The sequence below is a fragment of the Ammodytes marinus genome (genome assembly GCF_949987685.1).
Source record: "Ammodytes marinus genome assembly, chromosome: 22".
NCBI classification, from domain to species: Eukaryota; Metazoa; Chordata; class Actinopteri; order Uranoscopiformes; family Ammodytidae; genus Ammodytes; species Ammodytes marinus.
Genome location: NC_137226.1, coordinates 20,730,731 through 20,755,715, shown reverse-complemented (window position 1 = coordinate 20,755,715; position 24,985 = coordinate 20,730,731). Strand labels below are relative to the sequence as shown.

At 41.4% G+C, this 24,985-nt stretch overlaps 1 protein-coding gene across 1 annotated transcript; it reads right to left on the bottom strand.

The window, feature by feature from the left end:
- Positions 1–12,723: 12,723 nt before the first annotated feature.
- Positions 12,724–23,946, bottom strand: adm2a (adrenomedullin 2a). The gene is made up of 3 exons (XM_080050888.1): positions 23,850–23,946; positions 23,149–23,460; positions 12,724–15,531 (listed from the first exon to the last, which is right to left on the bottom strand). The coding sequence occupies exons 2-3, from the start codon at positions 23,244–23,246 to the stop codon at positions 15,114–15,116; spliced, it is 516 nt and encodes a 171-aa protein (XP_079907014.1). The 5' UTR covers positions 23,247–23,460; positions 23,850–23,946; the 3' UTR covers positions 12,724–15,113.
- Positions 23,947–24,985: the final 1,039 nt, after the last annotated feature.

Here is a 24,985-nt window from a genome sequence, read left to right as displayed (position 1 = left end):
AAGGATATGGATGTGTGTGTGTGTGTGTGTGTGTGTGTGTGTGTGTGTGTGTGTGTGTGTGTGTGTGTGTGTGTGTGTGTGTGTGTGTGTGTGTGGAGCGTGGTGTGGAGTCACGTTTATCTTTGCCTTATGGAGACTGCAGATTGTGTGATGTCACCGCACACCCTGCCGGCAGCTTTTCCACAGATAAGTTTCCTCTGGGTAAATATCTACTCTGAAGTTAAGAGACACACCCCCACACTTACACAGATGCACTATTTAAAGAGTAAGATGAGTAGGCTGATGATACTCTTCTATTTGAGTGACTGTTCTTCGGAAAAGTTAGCTGCACTTGTATAGGTAGCTCAGCAATAAAACACTATATTAAATGGCTATCATTACGTGTTATGTATTGATTTACTTTTAATCTTGTAAAATTAGTCAAGCTACTTCTTGTACAATATTTTAATTACCTCTGATCTCATCTTTACAAAGTCACAGCTATAGCGCTAGTCAGTAGGCTAACAACAGCTGCTAAAAACCTATTTATTCTTTCCACTGTTGTTTGTTTACTCCCTCTTCACATTTATTTCAATCAAAAAACGTGTCAAAGAGAGAATAATTCAACTTTTAGAGTTATAGTCCAGGCAAAATAGCGTTTTTCATAGAATAAATTGTAAAAGAATTTTTTTCAGCTCAGATAATTTCTATGAGGTGTCCAGAACAACATACTAAAAGTCCTAAGAAATCCTAGTTGGGGAAATATGTTTAATTCTCATCAATCCGAGATGTGTGCCAATAAGGCGAGACACCAATAAATCCCAATGGGGCTATTTTTTTCCTTTAGTCCTATCAAAATGAAACTTTACACAATGAAAGTATCCATGAAAATTTAAATGTTTTGTATTACAAGTTTCTTTGAAAATGTATTTTAATATGCAAATGAGCTATACACTAATCGTACACGCCCAAAATAAACCCAAATAGGCTTAATTTTTTCCTTTACTCCTACCACAATAAAACTTTACATAGTAAAAGTATACTTGAAAAGTAAAACATTTTGTATTACAAGTTTCTTTTTAAATGAATTTGAATATGCACATGAGCTCCACACTTATTGAATATCCAATCATCGTACTGCCAATGGGTGATGGCGATGCTGCTTTTAGACTGGGCTCTAACCTGAAAAACTGCCTGGCTTACTTATAACAGGTGCCTCTCATGAATTAGATCCCCCCCCCCCCCCCCCTCCCTAGCTAGTGTCATTTTTTACTTTTTTCAGTGCCATTCCCTTTCCAATGCCAAATAGACGAGACGTAGAATCACAGCCTGAAATGGCATAGTGAAAGAGGAGATTGTCACACACCTTGGGACCAATTAACTCGCCTTTTGGAATTTTATTTATTTTGACTATCATTAATTAATTCTTATCAATACCAGTATTTTTTATATGAAATAACAGATTTTTGTTTATCAATTCCACATTTTTCTTTACCGGAAATCAATTGTTAAAACTGATAAAAAATTAATTATTTGACAACTTTTGTATGTGCAAAAGTTTGTGAACCCTGAGCTGCATTGCTTAAATGGAGCAGGTAAACACAATCAGGTGGGCCAAATTGAGTGATGAAATGGACCAATGTAATGAGAGATCTTTAGGGAAGTAATTGGGCGGCACCAGATAAAACAGAGATAAAACCAGGTCAGTTTAGGCTCACCAAAGTGAACCCATACAGGTCAGACATGCCAAAAGGGAAAGACAATCTCAGAGGATCTCAGGAAGAGAGATGTGATGTTGCACATTTGTCTGGGGACAGCTATACATTAATTTATTTGGTTCTTGTGCCATAAACAGCTTGTGTGCATTCAGATCAGTATGATGCAACAAGAGTAGCCTACTAACAAGTCTGTGTCATCATCACCTACTGAGACTGTGTATTTTGTTCTGGCAGAGGCAATGGCAGTTTGGACAATGAGCACATCTGCATCGCGCTTTGCATGGTTTGTGATACACCATTTTTTGTCTTACAAGTTTCTTTGAAAATGAATTTTAATATGCAAATGAGCTATGCACTAATCAAATATAGGCTACCCAAAATATATCTGCATAGGCTTCATTTTTACCTTTACTCCTACCACATTAAACTTTACACAATGAAAGTCTACATGAAAAGTAAAACATTTGTATTAGAAGTTAACTTATAATGGTCAAGGCTTTCCAGAAGGGGTTGGTCGAACGTCAGAACAGGGGTCACATCATACTGCAGAGCTTGAGTTGCCACAAACCTCAATGTTGAGTATATGCAGGATTCATCACTGGGATCAAGATCAATCATTGGAAGTAATGTTACTGAAGCTCTCCCAGGGTGTTCATCTAGAAGATGCAGGATCTGCATCATACCAGACCATGATGGCCTTTGAGAGTGAAGGAGTAGGGATGTCTTCCACAAAACATCCAGCTGTGATGTTTTGTTATCTGCTGGCAACAGAGCCAGTGGCTGATACACAATAGGTTCACGTATAGGAGGAATCATAAAGTACTGAATGTGTATGCAACCAACCGCAGCAATATCTGCAGCAGTCACTTGGATCTTTAAAGGAAAAAATTAAGCCTATGCGGATATATTTTGGGTAGCCTATATTTGATTAGTGTATAGCTCATTTGCATATTAAAATTCAATTTCAAAGAAACTTGTAAGATAAAAATGGTGTATAACAAACCATGCAAAGCACGATGCAGATGTGCTCATTGTCCAAACTGCCATTGCCTCTGCCAGAACAAAAGACACAGTCTCAGTAGGTGATGACACAGACTTGTTAGTACTCTTGTTGCATCATGCTGATCTGAATGCACACGAGCTGTTTATGGCACCAGAACCAAAGAAAGCAACAAAAACAAGAGGGATATGGTGCATAAAGTAGACAAAGGAGTTACTTGGTCCCAAGATGTGTGACAATCTCCTCTTTCTCCATGCCATTTCAGGCTGTGATTCTACATCTCGTCTATTTGGCATAGGAAAGGGAATGGCACTAGCCTGGAACTCCAGACCTGCCACTAGGCGCTGGCAAATTAAATGTGCTGCGCCTGTTGGTCTGGGCACTCTCCATTGAAGCTCATTAAATATGTCAAGAAATCCTGAGCTGCGTTTTAATTGGTTCTATCTGATATGGGCGGGCCAGAGCCCTATGTATGGTGCTCTGGGGCCTCGACCCTTTACAATTTGGAAGACGGCACTCAAATCTTTCATTAGCAAGTAAGAGGAATGTTCTGTTTTGCCGACCAACGCAAAAGTTCAATTTAACAGTTAACCCCGCTGTTCGCTAAACGAACGGGGCTTAATACGTCACATTGTTCTGATTGGATGTAGTGCTATCAAATTGCGTGCAGTGGTATTTGAAGAGACAAATCTAATTCATGAGAGGCACCTGTTATACCCCTGGCAGGTAAGCCAGGCAGTTTTTCAGGTTAGAGGCCAGTCTAAAAGCAGCATTGCCATCACCCATTGGCAGTACGATGATTGGATATTCAATACGTGTGGAGCTCATGTGCATATTCAAATTCATTTAAAAAGAAACTTGTAATACAAAATGTTTTACTTTTCAAGTATACTTTTACTATGTAAAGTTTTATTGTGGTAGGAGTAAAGGAAAAAATTAAGCCTATTTGGGTTTATTTTGGGCGTGTACGATTAGTGTATAGCTCATTTGCATATTAAAATAAATTTTCAAAGAAACTTGTAATACAAAACATTTAAATTTTCATGGATACTTTCATTGTGTAAAGTTTCATTTTGATAGGAGTAAAGGAAAAAAATAGCCCCATTGGGATTTATTGGTGTCTCGCCTTATTGGCACACATCTCGGATTGATGAGAATTAAACATATTTCCCCAACTAGGATTTCTTAGGACTTTTAGTATGTTGTTCTGGACACCTCATAGAAAGTATCTGAGCTGAAAAAAATTCTTTTACAATTTATTCTATTTTTGGCCCCAAAATGCCTTACTTTGCCTGGCCTATTAATGAAGTTGTTAACAAACTTGGTTCTTTTTCCCATTGTAGGTACACAGCAAGGCCTTACTCGGATTTTGTGATGGTGGTGGTGGTGGTAGGTAGCCTAGTCACTGGCCAATCAGGATACCAGCCGCAGCGTTTGTCAATAATGACTATATTGATTGTTGGCTTGTGGCCATGGAATATTAGGGTTGTTTATTGTGTCAAAACTGATTCAAGAAAAGCAAACTACGTACAGTATATATTTTTCTTCATCTCAGTCTAAGTCTCGGTTTGGTGTGTGAGTAGAATTTGCTGACACGAGACAAAAAAATATAGAATAATTCCAGTCCATGACCACAACCCGATGTTCTTCCATCTTTCCCCACCCAGAGTACATAGCCTAGCCTACATCCTCTCCCTATTATGTCTTATGTAATAAAGCTATTTTGGCAGCCTGTAATATACAACCTAAGAAATGCTGTGATCCCTCTGACCTCGAAAAAAAAACCTGTGAACTTACAGAGCCATACACACACACCACACACTATTGCACTCAATCACTGTATGGCTGCAGAGATGTGAGATGTGGGCCAGGCAGCTACCCCCCCACCCCCCCCCCCCCCCCAATAGCCTCTCGAAACATGCAGACTATGTTTGAATGTAGTGTTTAGAACCCCGGGATTTTCTGCACGCACATATGCAAGTTTAAAACAGTGATCACTGAAAGTAAATTATGTTAGAAAGAAAACCCATCTGCCTCCTGTGGTGGTCTATTATGACAACCACAATCTGTTCTCTCTCTATGTACACATTCACAGTCAGTAAAAAATTACAGCCGGGGGGATCCTTAGGTTTTCTTGTCTATGCTGAATCTACAGGCAGCGATATTTCTTCAGTACATTTAGTAATATGAACTTTTTCAATGTGACGTCCTCTGTGGGTGTGTGAGGCTGGCATGGATCAGTATAATTGCCATGTGGTTTTTACGCATTCAGATCCCTCCCCTGTCTGATCTGCCGCTAAGGTAGGCCTAGAGAGTAATACGCATGTTTGCTCAAAGCCAGTGACTCACAGCCATGCTCCTTATTCAGCGAAAAACCAACCTGACACCAGCTAACAGAATGCCAGAATGGGATTCCCATGAGCAGATAGGCTACAGAATATAACTGTTATTATTAAGTTCAACAAAGTATACAACATGAAGCAGCAGTAAGTGTTGCTCATTTCACCTTATTCCAGGCTCAACATTGGACTTGTCAAAATGAACTCTGGGAAATGTACACAGTAAATTTTGAAGTGTTAAAATAACACTAAAAGAGTTAAATTTAACACTATTTCCGAGTGTATTTGGTCCCACTCAGAATTGGAGTTAAATTAACTCTTTTCAAAGTGTTTAAATTTTAGAGTTAAATTAACTCAAAATAGAGTTAAAAATACACTGTATAGTGTTATTTAAAGCTTTATAGAGTACTTTCTACACCCCGTTTTTAACTACCGAAATTGACACCAACACTAGGAGGCATTCTACTCCAGCTGTTGTTATATTAACTCAGATAGAGTTAATGGAGTTTGACACTGCATATTTAACACTGGGGAATTTACTGTGTATGAAATCAATGACTGAAGTGGAAGTGCACAAATAGGTTCAGAGAAATTATGTTGGAAGCCAGATCCTGGTTTAGATGTTCATGAAGATAATTGGAGTCCCTGATTGTGGAATGTAAAGCAGTATATAACCTTAACAGCTATAGACATGGCTTTATAACCACAGAATGTAAAGTGGCAATCATCATAACAGCTCTGTGCCTATAAAGTGAGATTGAACAAAATTGGTAACCGCCCAGTCCCTGTGGATTTGGGATCACATGAATGACATACTAGACGCTGAGAAGAAGCAGAGGAACCAGCAATCTCTAGTTCTTCATTATCTCAGTGTTACAGCCTAAACTGTTGTCAGCTGACAGATAACCACTGTGCATGCTGTTCTGTATATATCTGCACTGGGCCCTTGTCACCTTGATATTTTTTGTACAGACAATGTATCGAACCATCGCCGATGCGCTGAGCTACAGTCTTGTTCATTTGGAATTCATTGGCTCATAGTCACAACAGCTCCCAGCTACTGGTATCTTCTACCTCGTATCCAGGCTGGCTGACTCATACATTAGGTTGATTAAGTTAATCTAAGGACCTCTGGTCTATTTAGGCTTGAAAGTGTTTTTTTGATAGTTTCTAAAAGTGGCTTAACAAAGTGCTTGGGAAAAAGCCAACGTTTTCTGGTTTTTCAATATTCACAGTCTGTTGTATCCCCATGGATTCATAGGAAATATACTGGATGCCAAAGGTAATTCATAACCCTCATAGCCAAAAAGTGTCAGTGTGCATAGAATTTTTTTTACCCTTAAATCTTAATGTACTTTGACGCGCAAACCATGTGGATTTGTTTCAGCAGAAGCCAAGGTATGCACAATTAAAATAATGCCACACACCCCTCTCTCTCTCTCTCTCTCTCTCTCTCTCTCTCTCTCTCTCTCTCTCTCTCTCTCTCTCTCTCTCTCTCTCTCTCTCTCTCTCTCTCTCTCTCTCTCTCTCTCTCTCTCTCTCTCTCTCTCTCTTGGGTTTTGTTTTTTGGGATAGAGGACCATTGTACCATATGGGAAATATGTCAAACTATTGAGTTGTGGGGCTGGTTGGACATCGGACTTATGGCCTGCCACCAGTTTTGAGGAGTTGAGATGAGGTGAACTGGATCATCTGGCTGATGAATGTTGATGCTGTGTCGAGTATTCTTTTGATTTCAGAAAAAGATAAATCTGTCTACTCTTTCGCGAGCCTATATCTTCCTCAGATGTCCATTTCCACACGGTTTTCCTCTGTCGTTGGGCCAGGCCTGGTGCATGGCATGGCGTAGCTGACTAAGCAATCTGCTGTTTGGAGTCTTGCTAGTGGATTCCAATAGAAATATCAGACCACATTCCAACGATGTCAAATGTGCATATATGTGCATTTGGACAGGTGTTCCAGTCCAAAATGTGTGCCTGGGTGTATTGGAGATAGAGTGTATCCAAGTGATGGTTTATAAAGGTTTAGAGCCTGAGTCGTGTCGTGTGTTGGAATGCATATGTTATGACAGTTAAAGGGGGTCAGTGTGGTGTGAGGAGGATGGTGTCTGTTTACCACACACAATGTGAATGGACAGTGTCTCTTAGTGAACTGCATCAGGTTCTCTCCACAGAAGAAAATTGAAAGATGCTAAAACATTTGGACTAAATGTAAGATTGCGGCGAGCATTTGTGATAGTCGTTTGTGGACCTTTTGACTATGAGTGACTTCTTTCACATTAGATTTTGAATTTTTAATGCAAAAATGCCAAACTTTTGATTGTTCTAGGTCCTAAAATATGAAAATGTAATGTTCCATATTTTTGGTTTTTCGGACTGCTGATTGGACCCAGATGACATTTGATGACGTCCCCTTGTGCGTATGGGTTTTTTTAATGGATATTTTTTTATTTTTGTCTGAAGTTTTATAGAACAATCAAACAATCAATCGCTATTTTGAGAAAATAGCTGCTAGATTAGTCGATCATTTGTATTAATATTACTGAATCGTACATTGAGACTGCTGTGAAGGCTAGAGACCTCCAAACATGGTATAGGTGTACCTGTACTCACTTCCTCTCTTTGTATCTCTTCTTCCGCTGCTCCCTCTCTTATGTTAGGGCCAGATTATTTGATTTATACTGATATATTCTGTGTCTGTGGGACTACATTCCACTGAACGCTGTGGAACATTTTACTGCTCTCAGGTCTGTGCAGATCTGCCATTTGTTGAACGTTGTTGGGTATTTATTTGTTTCCCCCATGAGGCAACATATCCCAGATCTGGACTCCTATCATTTTCCACTAGTTTACCAATGGCTACCATAAGTCATCTATCTCCAGTCACTTGACCTGACTACATTTTGTAGTTTTCTGTCTAGACACAAAGTACTTTTGACCCTTGAGAATATTATTTTTTTCTTTTTTCTTTTTTTTATCACTTATGGACATGACGTCTTTAGTCTATCATTGACTTGACTCCCAGACAGCAGAGTCAACTGAAACGGTCACTTATAAATGGAAGGAGAGATCGTTTAACCGCTACGTGACACAGTTTCTGCCAGCTGACAGCTGAAGGGTCAGCTGTATGCAGGTCCACATGACATGATTCATGCTGGTGGCCTTTTGGGGGGTATTTGCTAAAGTGATAAGCATAGGAGTGATAGAGCACAGGGCTGAAATACAAACATGGCACGTTTGAGAATTGCCAGACCATTGCCCCCTATGATTAAAACTCAGCTGTTCACGCAGTTTGGCGGCATACTTTTTTGTTTCCAATATGGGCCAAGCTCGAAAAGTTTTCTAAAAGTCACTGTTTTCCCTACTAAAAAAAATTACCCAACCCCAGGATTCTCTCCCCCCTCACTTGTACACAACCTCCTTCTGCAACTCCATGATGTCCTTTTTCATAGATAAAATCAAAAACATTCACCTTCTTCTTCTTGGATCAACCCCTCATCTCAATATCTCAGCCGACGTTCACCCTTCCACACACTCATTCTCCTCCTTCCAGCTCCCTGCTATCTCAGAAATCACTTAACTCATTCGGAAATCCAAGCCATCCACCTGTCAACTTGACCCCCTACCCACACGTCTGGTTAAGGCCTCCCTCCCCTCCCTAGTTCCTCTCATTTCTGCTATCATCCACTCCTCTCTGACTACTGGAACTGTCCCTACATTCTTCAAAACGGCTGCCATCACCCCAATTCTGAAAAAACCTGATGCAGATCCCTCCAACTCCAACAACTTCCGTCCTATATCAAATCTGCCCTTCATCTCCAAAATCCTGGAAAAGACAGTTGCCTCCCAACTCCATTTTCACCTATCTGACAATTACCTTTACGAACAGTTCCAGTCCGGATTCCGCCCACTCCATAGCACTGAAACAGCACTTATAAAGATCACCAACGACCTCCTTATGGCAGCTGATTCTGGACTACTCACCATCCTCATCCTCCTGGACCTGAGTGCAGCCTTTGATACCATCTGTCACACCACGCTCCTCAACAGACTATCCTCCATTGGCATCACCGACACTCCGTTTGACTGGTTCACTTCTTATCTTTCTGGCCGTACTCAATTTGTCCAACTAAAGTCTTTTAAATCCATCCCCTCCCCTGTCACCTCAGGTGTTCCCCAGGGTTCTGTCCTGGGGCCCCTACTCTTCATCATTTACCTCCTTCCCCTCAGCAATATCTTCTGCAAATTTGACATTCATTTCCACTGCTATGCTGATGACACCCAGCTCTACCTCTCCACCAAGCCCTCGTCCACTCTCCCGCCCACTTCCCTTACTGATTGCATCTCTGAAATAAAAACCTGGCTCACCTGCAACTTTCTCAAAACTTAACAGCAATAAAACAGAAGTTTTTTAGATTTTTTAATTAACCCAGACAAAACCTGACAGCTTTTCCATCACTATCGATAACACTTCAGTCTCCCCCTCCCCTCAGGTTAAGAGTCTGGGTGTCATCCTCGACAGCACACTATCATTCCAAGCTCACATTAATAACATCACCAGGTCTGCCTATTACCATCTACGCAACATCAACCGCCTCCGCCCATCCCTCACACCCATAGCACAGCCATCCTTGTTCACATCCTGGTCACTTCCCGCATTGATTACTGTAACTCCCTCCTCTTTGGTCTCCCCCTCAAGTCCATCCGTAAGCTTCAACTGGTCCAGAACTCTGCCGCTCGCATCATCACCAGAACCCCCTCCATTAATCACATCACTCCTGTCCTTCAGCAGCTTCACTGGCTCCCGGTCAAAACCCGCATCGATTTCAAGATTCTGCTCCTCACCTTCAAGGCCCTCCACAACCTCGCCCCTCCATACATCTGTGAATTTCTGCACACCAACACACCCACCCGCACTCTCCGGTCCTCCTCTTCAATTCAACTAATTGTACCACCCGCCCGCCTGGTCTGCCCCCCACCTCTGGAACACCCTCCCATCTGACATCCGTAACTCTGACACCCTCTCCACTTTTAAGTCCCGTCTAAAAACACATCTTTTTAAACTGACATATTCAATCTAGTTTATTGTCTCCCACCCATTTCACCCCACGTGTGTAAATTGTTTCAATGTATCTTGTTCTTGTGTTTTTTATGATTGTTGATTTTGTTTTTTAAACTCTGCCCTGTAAGGTGACCTTGAGTGCTATGAAAGGCGCCCTCAAATAAAATTTATTATTATTATTATTATTAAAAATACCTGGGTCGGGTCATGCTAGCACACATTAGTTTCAATGCATACATGCTATGCCAAAATGGGGTCATCCCTATACAGTATGTTCCCACAACGCGATGGACACCACAGTCCTGTGTTCCTGACAGGTTAGAATAGGAGTGACACACACACACACACACCCAAAACACACACACACACCCACACACACATACATACTATTCTCTATTACATATACTGTAGTTAGATTACTTAGAAAATGTGGGACCATCCAGCTGTTGGGTTGTGGGAACATAGACACACTCCTTCCAAAATACTGTGGCTGTTTGGCTCCAACTAAGCGCAGACGTTTAATGTCTTTGACAACCTCTTGGTATGAAGTCAGATTCAAAGGAATTTCAGACAGGACTTTTACATTCCTAAACAGTGGATGACAGGCTGAATTTCAGGGGAAATTATACACGGGACATCTAGAACTTGGTGCAATGGATCCCCCAAAAAGTCGCAAATCTTAGATGAAAGCACTGTGTTTCAATCAGTGTAAGTATGATAGTAAATGGGTCGTGCATTAGGTAAAACCTGATAAATAAGGACAGATTTACTACATAATGAATGCAGGCCATGGGACGATCGAATTGAGTATGAAGAGAAATCTAGCCTGTGAAAGAAAGCTGATCATCCCTGCCAGAGTTCAAGAGCCTAGATAGAATAATCTATGACAGGATGCACTGAAGCTGTCCTGGAGTGTCATGGTGAAAGACAAACCATACTAACACAGTTTATGTTGGTTTTGCCTTTGTGCCCCAAAGTGAAGTCCTGGAAAAAACCGCCCATCCGGAGCATGGTACAGTACGTGATGATGCAGAGTGGTATTGATGGGTTAGCTTCTGTAATGTTGAGACCACTCAAGGTGAACTAATGGGGTGTATCAGTGGAACATGACGGTTCAAAGGGTGTTCCGCCCCTGGTTCCTCCCACTCTCCTCTCCTTTACCAGAAAACAAAATGAACCAATAGCTTGTCTGTTGTTTGTCACTCATTAACTCCATCCAGTCATACCACCTTTATCGCTTACTTGGCTTCCGTCTGTCTGATATTCCCCATATTACATGTTCCATTCACTTTTTCCCCTGCCCCTAATTATTTGCTAGTGTTGTAATGTGTGGCTTGTAATGATTAACCTCTTAATATTGGGTCAATACAGCATGGTCAAGGGCATAGTAACATAGTGGAGGTTGGAACCCATTTAAAATAGTATATTATAGTAAGAGAGAATGTTTAGGAACTTTAGGCGCATTTTGAGCTTCAAAGCCTTGTGTGTTTCTATCACGTATGCCTTCATGGGCTTTTAGGATTGCATGCACACACCTACTCTAAAATCATAATCCATACACCATCATACTACAGTATATATTTTTTTATTTTACAGATTGAAGGACATTGTCAAACAGTAACATTTAGACTACAGTTAAGACTTCATCTCCGAGTTGTCACGTTGGAGAAGAAGCAGTATAGGAAAAGATAAGATAAATAGTATTTGGTGACATACAGATATGAACATACAAAGATAACTTAAATACAATAACTTTTACTTTTAAATAGTTTGGCTAAATATAAATATATATATATATATATTTTCACAGGTGCACATGGACGTTCACAGTCATCCACATGGAGTGCACTGACATTTTCGAAAAACACACTCGCAGACAATCTCAAATGGCAACATTTTACAATGTTCACAAGTTTTCATTACAATGAACACACTTGCTTTTGCATTAAAGTGCTTTCCTGTGACCCCCCCCCCCCCCTCCTCCTCCCCCCCCAAAAAAGGAGATCATGAGACTTTTCCAATTGGAAAATCAGCAAAACCAAAAACCTACTGAAATCTAACCTGCGCCTATATACTCTCTTACAAATTCAACAAAACTTTTGTAACACTCTTCACCTCATGCACTCATTCCCCCTTTGCAATAGCCGGCCACAAAATAAACTTCTAGGTGTTTTTTCTATGGGGAGGTATTAGCGGTCGTGCACAGTTTGCTCACACAAGTCACACATGATGACGCAACGTCTGACGTCGTAAAAAAAAAAACGTACGTAATAGGTTAAAAAATACTGGGAGCACAACGGTCCTCAAACACAGAAGATAAGTGTCCTGATAGGCTACCTACTGTACGTGCAGCAGCTCATACACATGTGTGTGTGTGAAATGGCACAAAAAGTAGAGAGATCCACCAGGGTTTGAGAGCGTTTGGAAAAAAGCCTTTTAATGATCCGTCACGAGACATTGATTAGGTCCATTACAGCAGTGTGTGGGAAGGGGGGAATGGCATGTATCACCTCAGCAAGCCTTTGAACAGATTATGATTTAAGCCTAAGGAAACACCAATTATTACCCTGTGACCTCCAAGCCACCCCACCCCCCCACCCCACCCCCCAGTGATTACAGACAGAAGAGAGAGGAGAGCCAGAATGGGGAGAGGCCATATGTAAAAAAAGAAACTGCAGATGGAAAAGAGTTATAGGCTGATATGATGACATAAAAGTACAATCAGAAGGCACAGATGAAGATTATAAAAGAAGAACACATTATTATAAGATGTAGATCACATACTGTAAAGTCATACGATGGATTCGTCAAGTATTGCCAGGTATTTGGTGAGTTTAAGACTAATGCTCTTAGGGAATGCCAGAATTGAATGTTTGTAGAAATATTATGCATAATAACAAAAGGCTAAAACAACTCTTGTGGTTGTGGAATCCATAATCTACATGGTTGTGATCATAAATCAGAAGCTTGGCCACTTGTTGGTTGTGTTTTTCTACTATATGCATTTTTCTGCAAGTTAAGGGCGGGTTGCCATTCAGTAAAGTCTCCGAATAGAAGTTAAGAAGAATGCAAATATAATTATGTTTCCGTTTTGGAAAGTTTTTTGGCCGGTCAAATTTGAGCGTGCTTGATGAGTAGTTATTCTCATCCCATCATCCGTCCACTCATTTCAGATCAGAGAAGGAAATGCAAGGGCGTGTATTTTTTTGATTGTGCTGCGCTTTTTTGTGTACATATTTGAAATCCGGGCACTCTTACACCTAACATTTTGGTCGCTGTGGTTTTTCTCATTAGAAAAGCCGCAGTGAAACGGTAGAGCGTTTTAGCCGACAGCTCCGAAAAGATTTTAAAAGGTTTTTCTAAATCAGACACTAACTAAAACCACAACATCTCTCAGGGCATGCAACCTCCATAAGAAACCCCAGTTGAAAGAGGAAAGATATGGTCATTTGTGAGAACACAACCGAGAATTTATTTAGAGTTTTCCAGAACTCCTTCAGTCCACTTTGCCTGATTGGTCCTTTTTCTATAAAGTAATCAGCCCAATTACAGATTGTGGGTAAAAATGGCACTTGAAAATCTACAAAAACATAAGAAAAAATTTAAATAGTTGTTTATTTTTTTTGGCGAACTAATATCTCTTTATATATATTTCTTTAAAAATGGGTCCACATGTGTGGAAGCCACATGCCTTGCTCCTTATTTATTAATGCTGCATGTGCAGACCATGGGAGGGCTCAGGGCCCCTTTCCCCCTGCTGTGGCAGTACATATGACTGAAGTAATTAGGTTTAGGTTTATTAAAACGCCTGTCAACCCAAAGTCCTGCCTTGCAAGAGGAACTTATGAATCACGTGAATGGGCTCATATTTTAGACTTTGCCTCCGACAGGGAAAGGGCCAGCGGCGGTGTGACGGAGCCCTGATGCATGGCTCCCACGTTGCCGCCCGTGGTGTTGACCAACAGGTCACTAAAATGCAACGCTGAAACAAGATCCTTTGGGAGGCCAGTCTCTGAGTGAATGTTTTTCAGGGCAGAATGCTGTCCCACTTTAGTTTTTCATTTTCGGCATGGAGTTTATGTGGTTAAGTCCAATCAGAGCAGGCTGGGCTTTATTGGAAGGCGGGGCTTAAAGAGACAGGCGCTAAACGGACCGCTTCAGACAGAGGCTGAAAAGAAGTGATTCGGCAATGGCACTGTGAGAAATATAAAGTTATTTTTTGGATATAATACCATGAAAAAAGGTTCTAGTACAAACCCAAATTACAATCTTGAACCTGAAAATGAGCATAACATGTGACCCTTTAACTCTTAAAGTAGCGCTGTGGTTTCAAATGTAAACTGTGGTCCTGAGACACAAAGTCCTGCTGAGTGACCAATTCCCAGTTTGACTGAAAGCTGGTGGAATACTCGAGGCATGTCAGTGTTCATATTGAAATTGTATAGGTAGCTGTATATTGACCTGGGAGTTCCAATGTTGACAAAAAAAAAAGAGGTAAAAGGGTTCCTTGGGTCATCTGCCAGGTCTTTGGGAAAACATTGGTTGTGACAAGTCTCCGGCTCTGAGAGCAGGTTGAAATCCACATTAGGGGCTTAAGTGTTTGATCAATAAGCCGACGGATTACTACCACTGGGGAGGGCAGTTGGCAGACAGGACCAGGCCAGCGGACGGTGTCCTTAATGCTTACATTAACAGGATTAAGATATAAAACTGAAGTTCCTTCAAAAGGCAAATGTTCTCAGGAAAGTCAAGAGAGAACTCAACGTGGGGTTTCTCAAAGACGATTCAGTCGGTCATGATCTTGAATTAGAATCTTCCATTCCATCAATCGGCACAAAAAAAGTAGAGGGGCACAACAGTCTTTTATGAGTATAATTGTCATTTTTCAACAGATAAACAAATGGACTACATCAAACACTAATGCAAAGACTAATACATTAAAAGATAAATAAATGTAAATAAAGTTGACTTGCTGGGGGGTTCAGGAGGAAGGGGGGGGGGGGGGTGACAACTAACTCATCCGAAACTATGGGGGCTCCTGGGGTGGATGGGGGATGAGTCTTCTCTGCCGCTCTGACCGATGAGCTGATAGAGCCGGTGGCTGAGGTTCTGCACTTGGCAGGTTCCCAGGACGCAGCCCACTCTCATCAGCTGGGCGTGTTGGGGGTAGTGGTGGTGGGCGCCTCGCGGGTGGGCGTGGCGACGAGCTCTGAGCACCCCTCGCTCCATCTGCTGTGAAGACTCAGCGGGTCGCGCCCATGCCAGGCTTGGAGAGGCAGTTCTCGCTCCCGAAGCTGGTTTTAGTCTCAGGAAACCGGTCAGCCATTTTGGGTATTGGCTCGGGGCTGAAGAGGAGGAGGCAATGTGGCTCTGGCTTACTGACGCCGAGGCTGGTTCCTCTCTCTGGTCCATGAGCTTGTTGAGGAGGTCCGACCTGAGGGGAGAAGAGAAATCAGGTAAAAAAAAGGTAATCCTAGATGTCTCACAAATTGGAATTATTATTATTAATGAATGTACATGTTGCATCAGAAAGAGAAAAGAGGAGAAAAAATGGAGGGTCGTATGTTGGATAATGGATGTTACAACCACTTCAAAATAGGGCCGTCGCAAAACCCGATGTGCAAATGAGAGAAAAGGGTAGCGTCCAATTCACAAAGCACACGCTTGGGCCTGTCCCATTTGCATGTATGTATATAAGAGAATATTCAGAAATTCAGCACAAAATTGCCCCCTTTAGCAAATAATCCTCATTCCAATCACCACCTAATTCACAAAGATCAGAGTTCATTTCCACAGGCAGTTGTAGTGGAGCTATCTAACACTATCATCTTAATCTTAAACCCTGGCCAGATGAAACCTTGACAAAAAAAAAATGTGTTGTTTGCTTGAACCGATCCTTTATTTTTTTTTAAATAAGGTTTCTGAGAATGCACATCAGACTAAATGACCTGTTAAAATGGGACAGGTTATACAAAGCAGTGTACCAGCGTGTACGGGGCCGTTAGGCAAACACAGCCCGGACCATCCTACCATCTGTTCCTTGTTTGACAAAGACAGTGGCTTCTCACAACTTGACCCAGCGGCTGGAAAGCCACCGCATGTGTTTGTACAGCACAGTGCGACTCCCTGATCACCAACCGCCGAGGGTCAGGGAGCAGTAAAATAGGAAAATGCTGTTGTACCTGGCAGCTAGTGGATGAACACAAGTTTAGCCATTTTAGCCATGGCTTCTTCTTTTGTAATGAGGTATACATACAGCATCAGGGCAAATATATCTGCCATTTGCCTTTTTCTGGGTCAAAGGAAGAAAAAAAATCCGCCACTACTTCAGGTTTGGCGCTATGTTCCTACGTGCTGAGAAGCACAAAAACCACAGTTCATCTAATTATAAAAAGTCTGCTCCACTTGTGAAATGCTGCTGACTCATGTGATTTCACCATGAAACTTCTCAGTGTCTAATCGTGGTGAGAGGATGACAAGCGAGTCATCACAGCCAAGTCTGTGCTGTGGTGGAATAGGGATTCTTCTGTGAAATTTGAGGAAACTTCTTGGCTTATTCGTCCAGTCAGTTCAACTGGCTTGGCTCACACTGCTGGGCAGGTCTGGTAAAAGCTGGTAAAGCAAACCTGCTGTCCAACAGTGGCAGTGGCTGAATAGATAGTTGCGTAACGCCCCAAGCCACAGACGGGAGGAAGGCCAGCACTATTTCCATGACAGGCTTGGTGTGCCCATGGTGCCACATCACCAAGTTACACACCCACCTGGGTCGCACTGTGAAAACTCACGTTTGACTCACACAGGAGAGCTTTTCACATGATAGGCCACAAGGCACCAAAATTGCCCTGTTAGTGTTACATTTGGATGGAAAAAAATAACCGCACCTTTTGGTCTTCACATAGACCAACAATCCATATTTTGTGTATTTCTATATGTCTTTATTATCTCTGTAAGGCCTTTTCATTGGAGTGGATTCAAAATTGGCGATAGATTATATGTGATTCCTAATAATGTTATAACCCCACTGATATCTTTCAGTATTATTTTATTTAAAGTAGTAGTTTCTCAAATAGTTTACTGCCACATTTGAGTCAACCGTCATATTATTAATTATTAATTGATTAATTAGTTAATGGCTATTTGAAAGATGTGTAATGGAAACCAAAGTGAAGGCCAAACCCTGAGGAACCCACTAACAGCTCCAGCAACATCCTATTTAAAAAGACTTGTGGACTGCTATGCTTTTTCTTCCAGTGGTTAAATGAATCTTGCAATAGAGAACTATTTCACTCATTCATATTTAATCTCACATAACAGGCTCACTCGGCTATTAGGAGCCTGATCCCACAACACAACACTTATGTAAATCTTAGCATATAATGGAGCAACCTGGTAAAAGCTACTTTGTCTTTACTTGTTTTCTATGCTTAGCATGGTCTTAGCCTAAAGCGCTCAACTAAAACTCCTTTTGGCTGGAGACTATTCCTAGGGATTTTACAATTCAATAAGGGGTCAAGCCTTCCCTATGTGCTTTTTTTGTTTGTTTTTCTTCTGTAAGAACCCTTAAAGCATTGGGCAAGCTTCAGTTGCCATTCGGAGAATATGCCCTCGCTTGGTTGGGTACGCTGTTATTCCCGTTTCCACTGTCAAAAGTAGCAAAGGGTACCCAAAATAACCATACCGTACCTATTTTGGTCACCCTTTCGTTGGAGTACCAAATGCACCAAATTTCATTGTGGGATTGATTGGTCAACACAGGCAGAACTAGTTGGCAAATCATCGCATTAAGGGGAGAAACGGTTTCTAAAACCATTCAACTAATTATATGTTGGCACCTTAAGCGTAAGTCTAGACGCTGACCCTGTTGAGGGTAAGCCCCCCCCCCCCCATCACTGTAGTACCATGCTGCTGAATGACTACCATAAAGGGGCTGGAGTTTACCAAGGCAGCCTTAATCAGAAGTAAATATGGCACATTCATTTGTAATCCCCCCACTAGGTAACAGTGGGGAGATTGTTGTTCAGCACAAAAATAAAAGGAAAGGATTATTCTTCTCACACTAAAACACTGGTCCTACTTGTTTCGGAAGCCGATGTGTTTTTGTAACCTCTCGGATGTGATTATCTTCATTCAAGGAAAACTTTGAACTTGAGCACACTTTGTACAGCCAGTAAAATAACATGGATATACTGTATATAGGATGCCAAGTTCAAAACTATAGGCCTGATCTGAAGCCAAATCAATGCAATGGGAGTAGACAAAACACTAGCAATCACAGGATAAGGTTTCCTTTAATTCCGTAAAGCCTTTCGATCCACACTCCCACTATAAGCTACTCCTTCTTTATACATGTAGGCCTACAGTAGACATGCACGTTCATGCCTCCCTCAATGGTGTGGATTTCTGAGTGGAAACGTGCTCTTTAAAGATGTGGAGAGGGTAGGATTTAGGTCTTATAGCCATTAATCCACAGTGGAATTCTCTTGCCTGCTTTGGTCACAGAACCCTCCTCAACTTCAACCTGGTTTTCAGTCGGACTGCCCCCCATGGAGCCACACCACTATGTTTATACTGCGCATAAACTGACTTGAAAAAAAAAAAATCTTGTTTACGCATACAACAAATTAAAGAAGATATACATGGAGAGGCCTCTCTTGAGATGATTTACAGCAGGGGATATCCTAGAACTGATAGTATAAGAGTGGTTTTCGGGGAATGTATACACGATAAAGAGAGAGTGATGTTCTTGTTGTTCCTTGATGAAGGATTGTGTCAGAGTGAAGATGGTCAAATCAAGAGGATGGACTCCAAAGCCACCTGTATGTGCACAGAGTTTCCCAACTAACAGGAAGCCCCCCCCCCCCAAACCCTGTGTAAAAAGAACTCGGTGTGTTTCACCAGGTAAATATTATGTCCAAGAGTATATAGTCCCCCCCCCCCCCAACCTGTTCAAATGCACGCCTACACTATAACAAGCAGTGGGTTAATGGTTTCAGAAATCGTATTGGGTAAATAAAAACATGACTTTATGTGGACCTTTGAACAAAACCTAGCGCCAAACAACCTATACACATAATAGACTAGGTTTGTCATGTCATTGTACCATGGTCCAGACAAAAGGGAGGTAGGCGCACTGGGTCAATGTCAAAAGCATGCTCACCACTTCTGGAATCTGTATAACCCGTAAAGCCACTTCCCTGCTTAAGCTATATTTAACTTCCTCTGCTTCCCCCCCCCCCACCCCAAACAATAAAAAAACCCACAAGATGTTATGTAAAAACAACAATGAATGGGGTATGCGTTGCGTGGGATCCCAGCAACATGCAATTTGGTGTGGTTTGTAAAAAGAATTGTTACAGCATATTTTGGGGGATTTTTTTTGGGGTCCATATCAGGACACATAGGGACAACTTACAGATACAAAAGACAACACAGACTCAGGGAACCAAAAACCGACATCTAAGCTCTCGAGAAAGAAAATGTAGAGAAGACAAGATGACTGTTATTGTCGGGCCGTCAGCATCTAATGGTAAAAGAACAAGATGTGCCCTTATGGAGCTGTCCTTTCGCAGTTCAAACAAGAGTGAGAATTTATTGTCCTACTAAAAAGCCTGACAGGACAGTTAAAAGAGATATGTATAGTGAAATACCTGGAAGCTGAAAGAAGTGACAGGGGGTGTAAAAATCTTTCACAGGGTCGTTTTGCCAGAGTGAATATATACTGTATATTGGTATAGAATGGGATCAGCTAACAGTGATAGCTGTTAACTGATCCCATTCAGTGATCCCATTCAGTCATAAAAAAATTACGCTAAGGCCCGCATGCTCAACAGTATTATACTGGGATAACTGGGAAAAATCGGCATCAACCTCACATGACATAAAGATTATGTTTTAAGACGAAAGCTTCGTCATATAGCAAACATCAGAAGTAATTAAGTAATTTAAAGGTTCAGCAAGTTCTGTACTGAAATCGTTCAAAGGGGTTCCAATACATTTAAATGTTTTTGCGTTTTTTTTTTTTTTCGTTTTTTTGCTCTTTCAAATAAGAATTATGTTGCTAAGCGGAATGGTCAGTTTAGCTAACTTCCTGTCACTGACTGCAGTTAGCAGTCCCCTCCCTCGTCCCCACGTCACCACATTAATGCACTGCGGTCTTCAAACAGTGAGTTATCTAGCATCATCTCAGATCCATAAGTGTGATAAAACATGATAAAAACCATCAAAACAGACATTGCGAAGAATTTTTACCTGCTCCGCCATTGTAGGCGCATACACATTCACCCATCAAAACAAGTGCTCAAATAGTACAACAGAGCAAAAAAAAAAGATTAAATGTTGATGAGCCATGGGAATACAATTGAAATAAGCATCACTAAAATGACTTAAGAAATGTTGGATTAGCAGCCCAAATTGAAATGGGTACATTACTGAATGTTCTGCCGAGATCTAATCACTAACAGATATATAAAACGATGGCGCATGCTGTATAAAAGGCCCCCGGACACTTTAAGACAGAGATGGGTTGTGATGGGGGTGGGGGGGGGACTACAATGCTGGGAGCAGGTGTAGTGAAGGCGGCCACAGAAAACCCTTTATGCCGCATAGGTTCTGACCGTTGGAACACACACATGCAAGTCATGGCCAAGGGGGATAAAACAGCCTCACCCAGATCTTCTTACAGTCTGATATTATCATAATATGAGATGGACCCCCCCCCCCCCCTCTCTCTCTCTATAATTGCAAATTTAGCATCAATGAGGGCCCCAGAGAGGAGAAGAAGAATATCAGATACACCTATGAGATTATTTTCAATCAATTTCTGAATACATCCATACAATCCTCGGGCCACATCCTATTCATTTCCTTGACTACTGCGGCATCACGCTACATGTTTTTCATCAAAAACAGCAACAAGGACAGCTCCAGGCCACAGTATAGGCCTAATTGTTGTGAGCACACACGCCACTCTGCATGACCAGGCATGCTGTGTCTATCAGTAGTACACTATAACTTTCAACTGAGCATGCAATTCCAAAAGTATAACCTATAAAATCACGGTGGTCTTAAGGCACATATCACTACTGTCCATCCTTTGAACCCATTTCAGAAAAGTGACTAATATTTGCAGATCGTTTCACAAACGATAAATACTCAAGTAGCCTCTTGTGTTTTTTTTTCAATTATTCATACATGTCAAAATTAGTGGTGGGACGGCAGTGATCACAGGTCACAACTCGCATGTGGATTTAAAAAGAGAAAAAAAATCGGTTTCGAACGAATTTTGGGATCGTCAATCCGCCCACTCCTTTCCCACATCCTTGGCATCCTCTCTTGGGAGCTCACTATCAAATAATGGCCAAAATGCCTACCAAAATAACCACATTTCTGCTGCTTACAATATCACAGCTTCTCCTAAAAACACTACCACTATTTCGAAATTCATGTGGGATCTGTTGCAACGTTTCCTAACTGCCAACATTTGCTTTGCTCAGTCACAACTTACAGATAATGCATAGATGAGATTTATAGAAAATGGTCCGCATAGGCTTTTAGGGGCCCCAGTCTTGCCTTGGTTTCAGGGGCCCCAACATCCAATCACTGCCTCCCTCCCTTCCCTTTCAATGCCAGAATCCACCAGAAGAGGGCATTCACACACCGACTCCAACACATTCTCCACTGCCATACTCCACACATGAAACTCCACACACTTATTGCATCGCCTGCAGGCCTCCCTCACACATCCAACTGGCTAGACTGTGTGTTTATGTGTGTGTGTGTGTGTGTGTGTGTTTATGTGTGTGTGTGTGTGTGTGTGTGTGTGTGTGTGTGTGTGTGTGTGTGTGTGTGTGTGTGTGTGTGTGTGTGTGTGTGTGTGTGTGTGTGTGTGTTGGACTGTTAGTGACTGTTAATGCTTTTATTTGCCGTTTGGGATTAAAAGCTCGGCCACAAAGAAGGGGTGGAAAAATACAGGCACCGGGCGGCTCACAATAAACTTTAAACAAGTTCCACGCTGGTATTTCTGGTCGGGCTATTCAGGCAAAAACTGGTTTCCCCCACCTTGGTAATAATAGTTTGTGTATTTTTGATGTTTTAATTTGAAACCCAGGGAGATTAAAGCAAACAAACGCCTATAAACAGTTAGTCATATGACGACGGTTGGCTTTTAAGAAGATGGAGAAATTTTGGGAAGAGAGAATCATCATTGTGAGAAATGTGTATGGATGGGGGGGGGAGTGTATAGCCATACTGCATTCACACTGTAAGTCCTATCTCTTCAATGACCTCATGATCCCTTACTGTGTAAACTTTGGCCTAGTTCATGCTTTACCAGGCACAGAGACAGGAGGCTACCATTGGAGCACAACACTGAAACAAATTGCTACCGTTAGAATAAAGAGAGATAGAAAAAAAGTATCACAAAACGGATGATGTTTTGTTTGGGTCTTTTTGAATGTTTTGAATAGCTATAATGTATTGATTATGAAGTAGCTCTTACAGTTACAATGCCCAGCTGTGTCATGTACTGTATGTCATTCCCACCCCACGCATTGGCTTCTCTCTTATAGTAGAGATAAAAAAGGGTTTTATTGTATCACGGGAGAGAGAGCCTTTGACCTTGCACTCTACTAGTTCGTGCACACTTTATCTGTCCCGACACAACAACACAGCAGCCAGCGCTTTCCCTTTTTACGCACAGTAGCGCTGATGTGATTCATTTACTCCTGGCTTCAGATAAAAGTGTCAGCACGCACGCACCCACTCAATGAAGTCAAAACCTTCATAAAAAAACATATTCAACACATAATTGAATATCCAATAATGCTATTATGCATTTAACAATGTTATATATGAAATGGAGCCCCTTATACTAAGCAGGTTAAAGTGCGCCTTTAATGACGAAATAACGTTCAAATGAAGTGTCAAGCGGATCCAGGTGCGTCTTTGTTGTATGTTTAAGAGTTCTATTCAGCCAATCAGAAGCGAGAAGCGGCTTTGCATGCGTAATAAAGTGTTGTGTGGATCATAAGTATATAAAAGGTGTGGATCCTACCTGTGCGTGTCGGGACGCTCCTCGGCCGGCAGAGCCAGCAGCTGCTGGAGGGTAACCAGGCTGATGCAATACACAGTAAGCGGGAGAATGGACCGCATCTCCGGGCCAAACGTCTCACTGTCCTGCCCTCGACCTCACGGGCTGAAAGGTGACGTTTAAATTCCCACTTCCCAAGTGGGAGAAGAAGAAAAAAAAATGTAGTGGAAGAAGAAAAAGGCGAATAAATTAAGAAAAAAAATGTTCCCCAATAGGTTAATGCCGGGGTTCAGATATCCAAAACTTGGCAGTGGAGATTTGCTGATTCAACAAAACCTTTGGAGAAAGCAGAAGAAAGAAATAATCAATGAACCTGTTGCACGCAGAACGGTGACAGAAAATGAGAGCCGGTGAGATTTTCTTCTCCCATTGCATTTATTTGGACTCTTGGACGCTCTTCTAACACACACATATCCCTCCCAGGGAACACTCCTCAACACGCACTCTCCTTATGAGCCTCTATACTTCACAACTCTAATTAATACAACGTATGCACCAGATGCAAGACTTTATATTCTTCTGGGGCAAAACAAATAAATAAAAATGCACAGAAAATGCAACCTCATGCCATTCTGCAAAACATGTAAACTGTCTAATTCGTTTTAATTTATATATTTTTTAAAATAAAAAGCCTACACATGACATAAGTTAAGTTAAAATCTTACCTTTTCTTTTCTTGGTGTTCAGCACACAGAAGCTAGCTCGAGGTTTGTGTGTTTGTGTGTGTGTGTTTTTTTTTATCCCCCGCAGGATTTTCTAAACGTGCTGCCCTGTCAAGATGAAGTTCTCCAGTGTGAAGCTGAGCGCCTGCTTGACATAGTGCGCTTAAATAGTGAGTGGGCGGAGACATAAGTTCACTGACTCAACTAAAGTGCCGATTGGCAATTTCGGAGGCAAACAAAAGGTGCTGCCTGCAACATCATAATCATTCTCCCACTGCCCGGAAGAAGTTGTTGTTGGCAAACATACAGTACATAAAACTCATATACCCCTGGGCACTGGGGGAAAATAACAATAGTAGTCCTTTGAGAGACCTTATATGATTCATAGGAAAGCTACAAGTGCCGAGATGTTGCTTACAGTAAGACGCTCATACAGACCATGTCAAGGCTCAGTCTCATGATCATCATATTAGTTTGGGGTGTTTTATTAGTGCAAAGAAAGAAACATAGGGGCTACTGTGTGTCACTGTAAATTCACTATTATCGTTATATGTTAATGTCATTTAATCCAGTTTTCAATTCCTTTCTAGCCTATATACAGTATGTGCAATCAGTAGCCTACTTTTAATTCCAATAACCTGTTACAAAGCAGATATTATGGGGACTGTCCACACTACTAGTACTTTAATGTGCAATTTGACTCGTCTTACTTTTTATGTGTTTTTTTTATGCCCCTGTAAAGCACTTAGAATTGCCGTAGTGTCTGGATTGTGCCATATACATACGCGTGCCTTGCCTTTTCACCAGATGACTTGTCACATCCCAAGTTATCTGTTTCTTTGCATTTACTTTTTCACTTTGTACTTAAAACCTACGTAGTTTTTTTAAACCCCTTGTTTCTGTGATTTTGGCACAACCTGGCAAAATAATTTCCTTCGGGATTAATACAGTTATATTCTATTTTATCTTATCTTACATATTGTAGTGATCCAATTTGTTATGACATTATAAAAACCCATAAAACAGGTGAAATAGCTTTGTACAGTCACAATTGACTTGTAGCACAACAACAAAATGACACTACACTTTATGTTATCATAATCCACCATGCACATACACAGGGAAATAGCCCACATTAT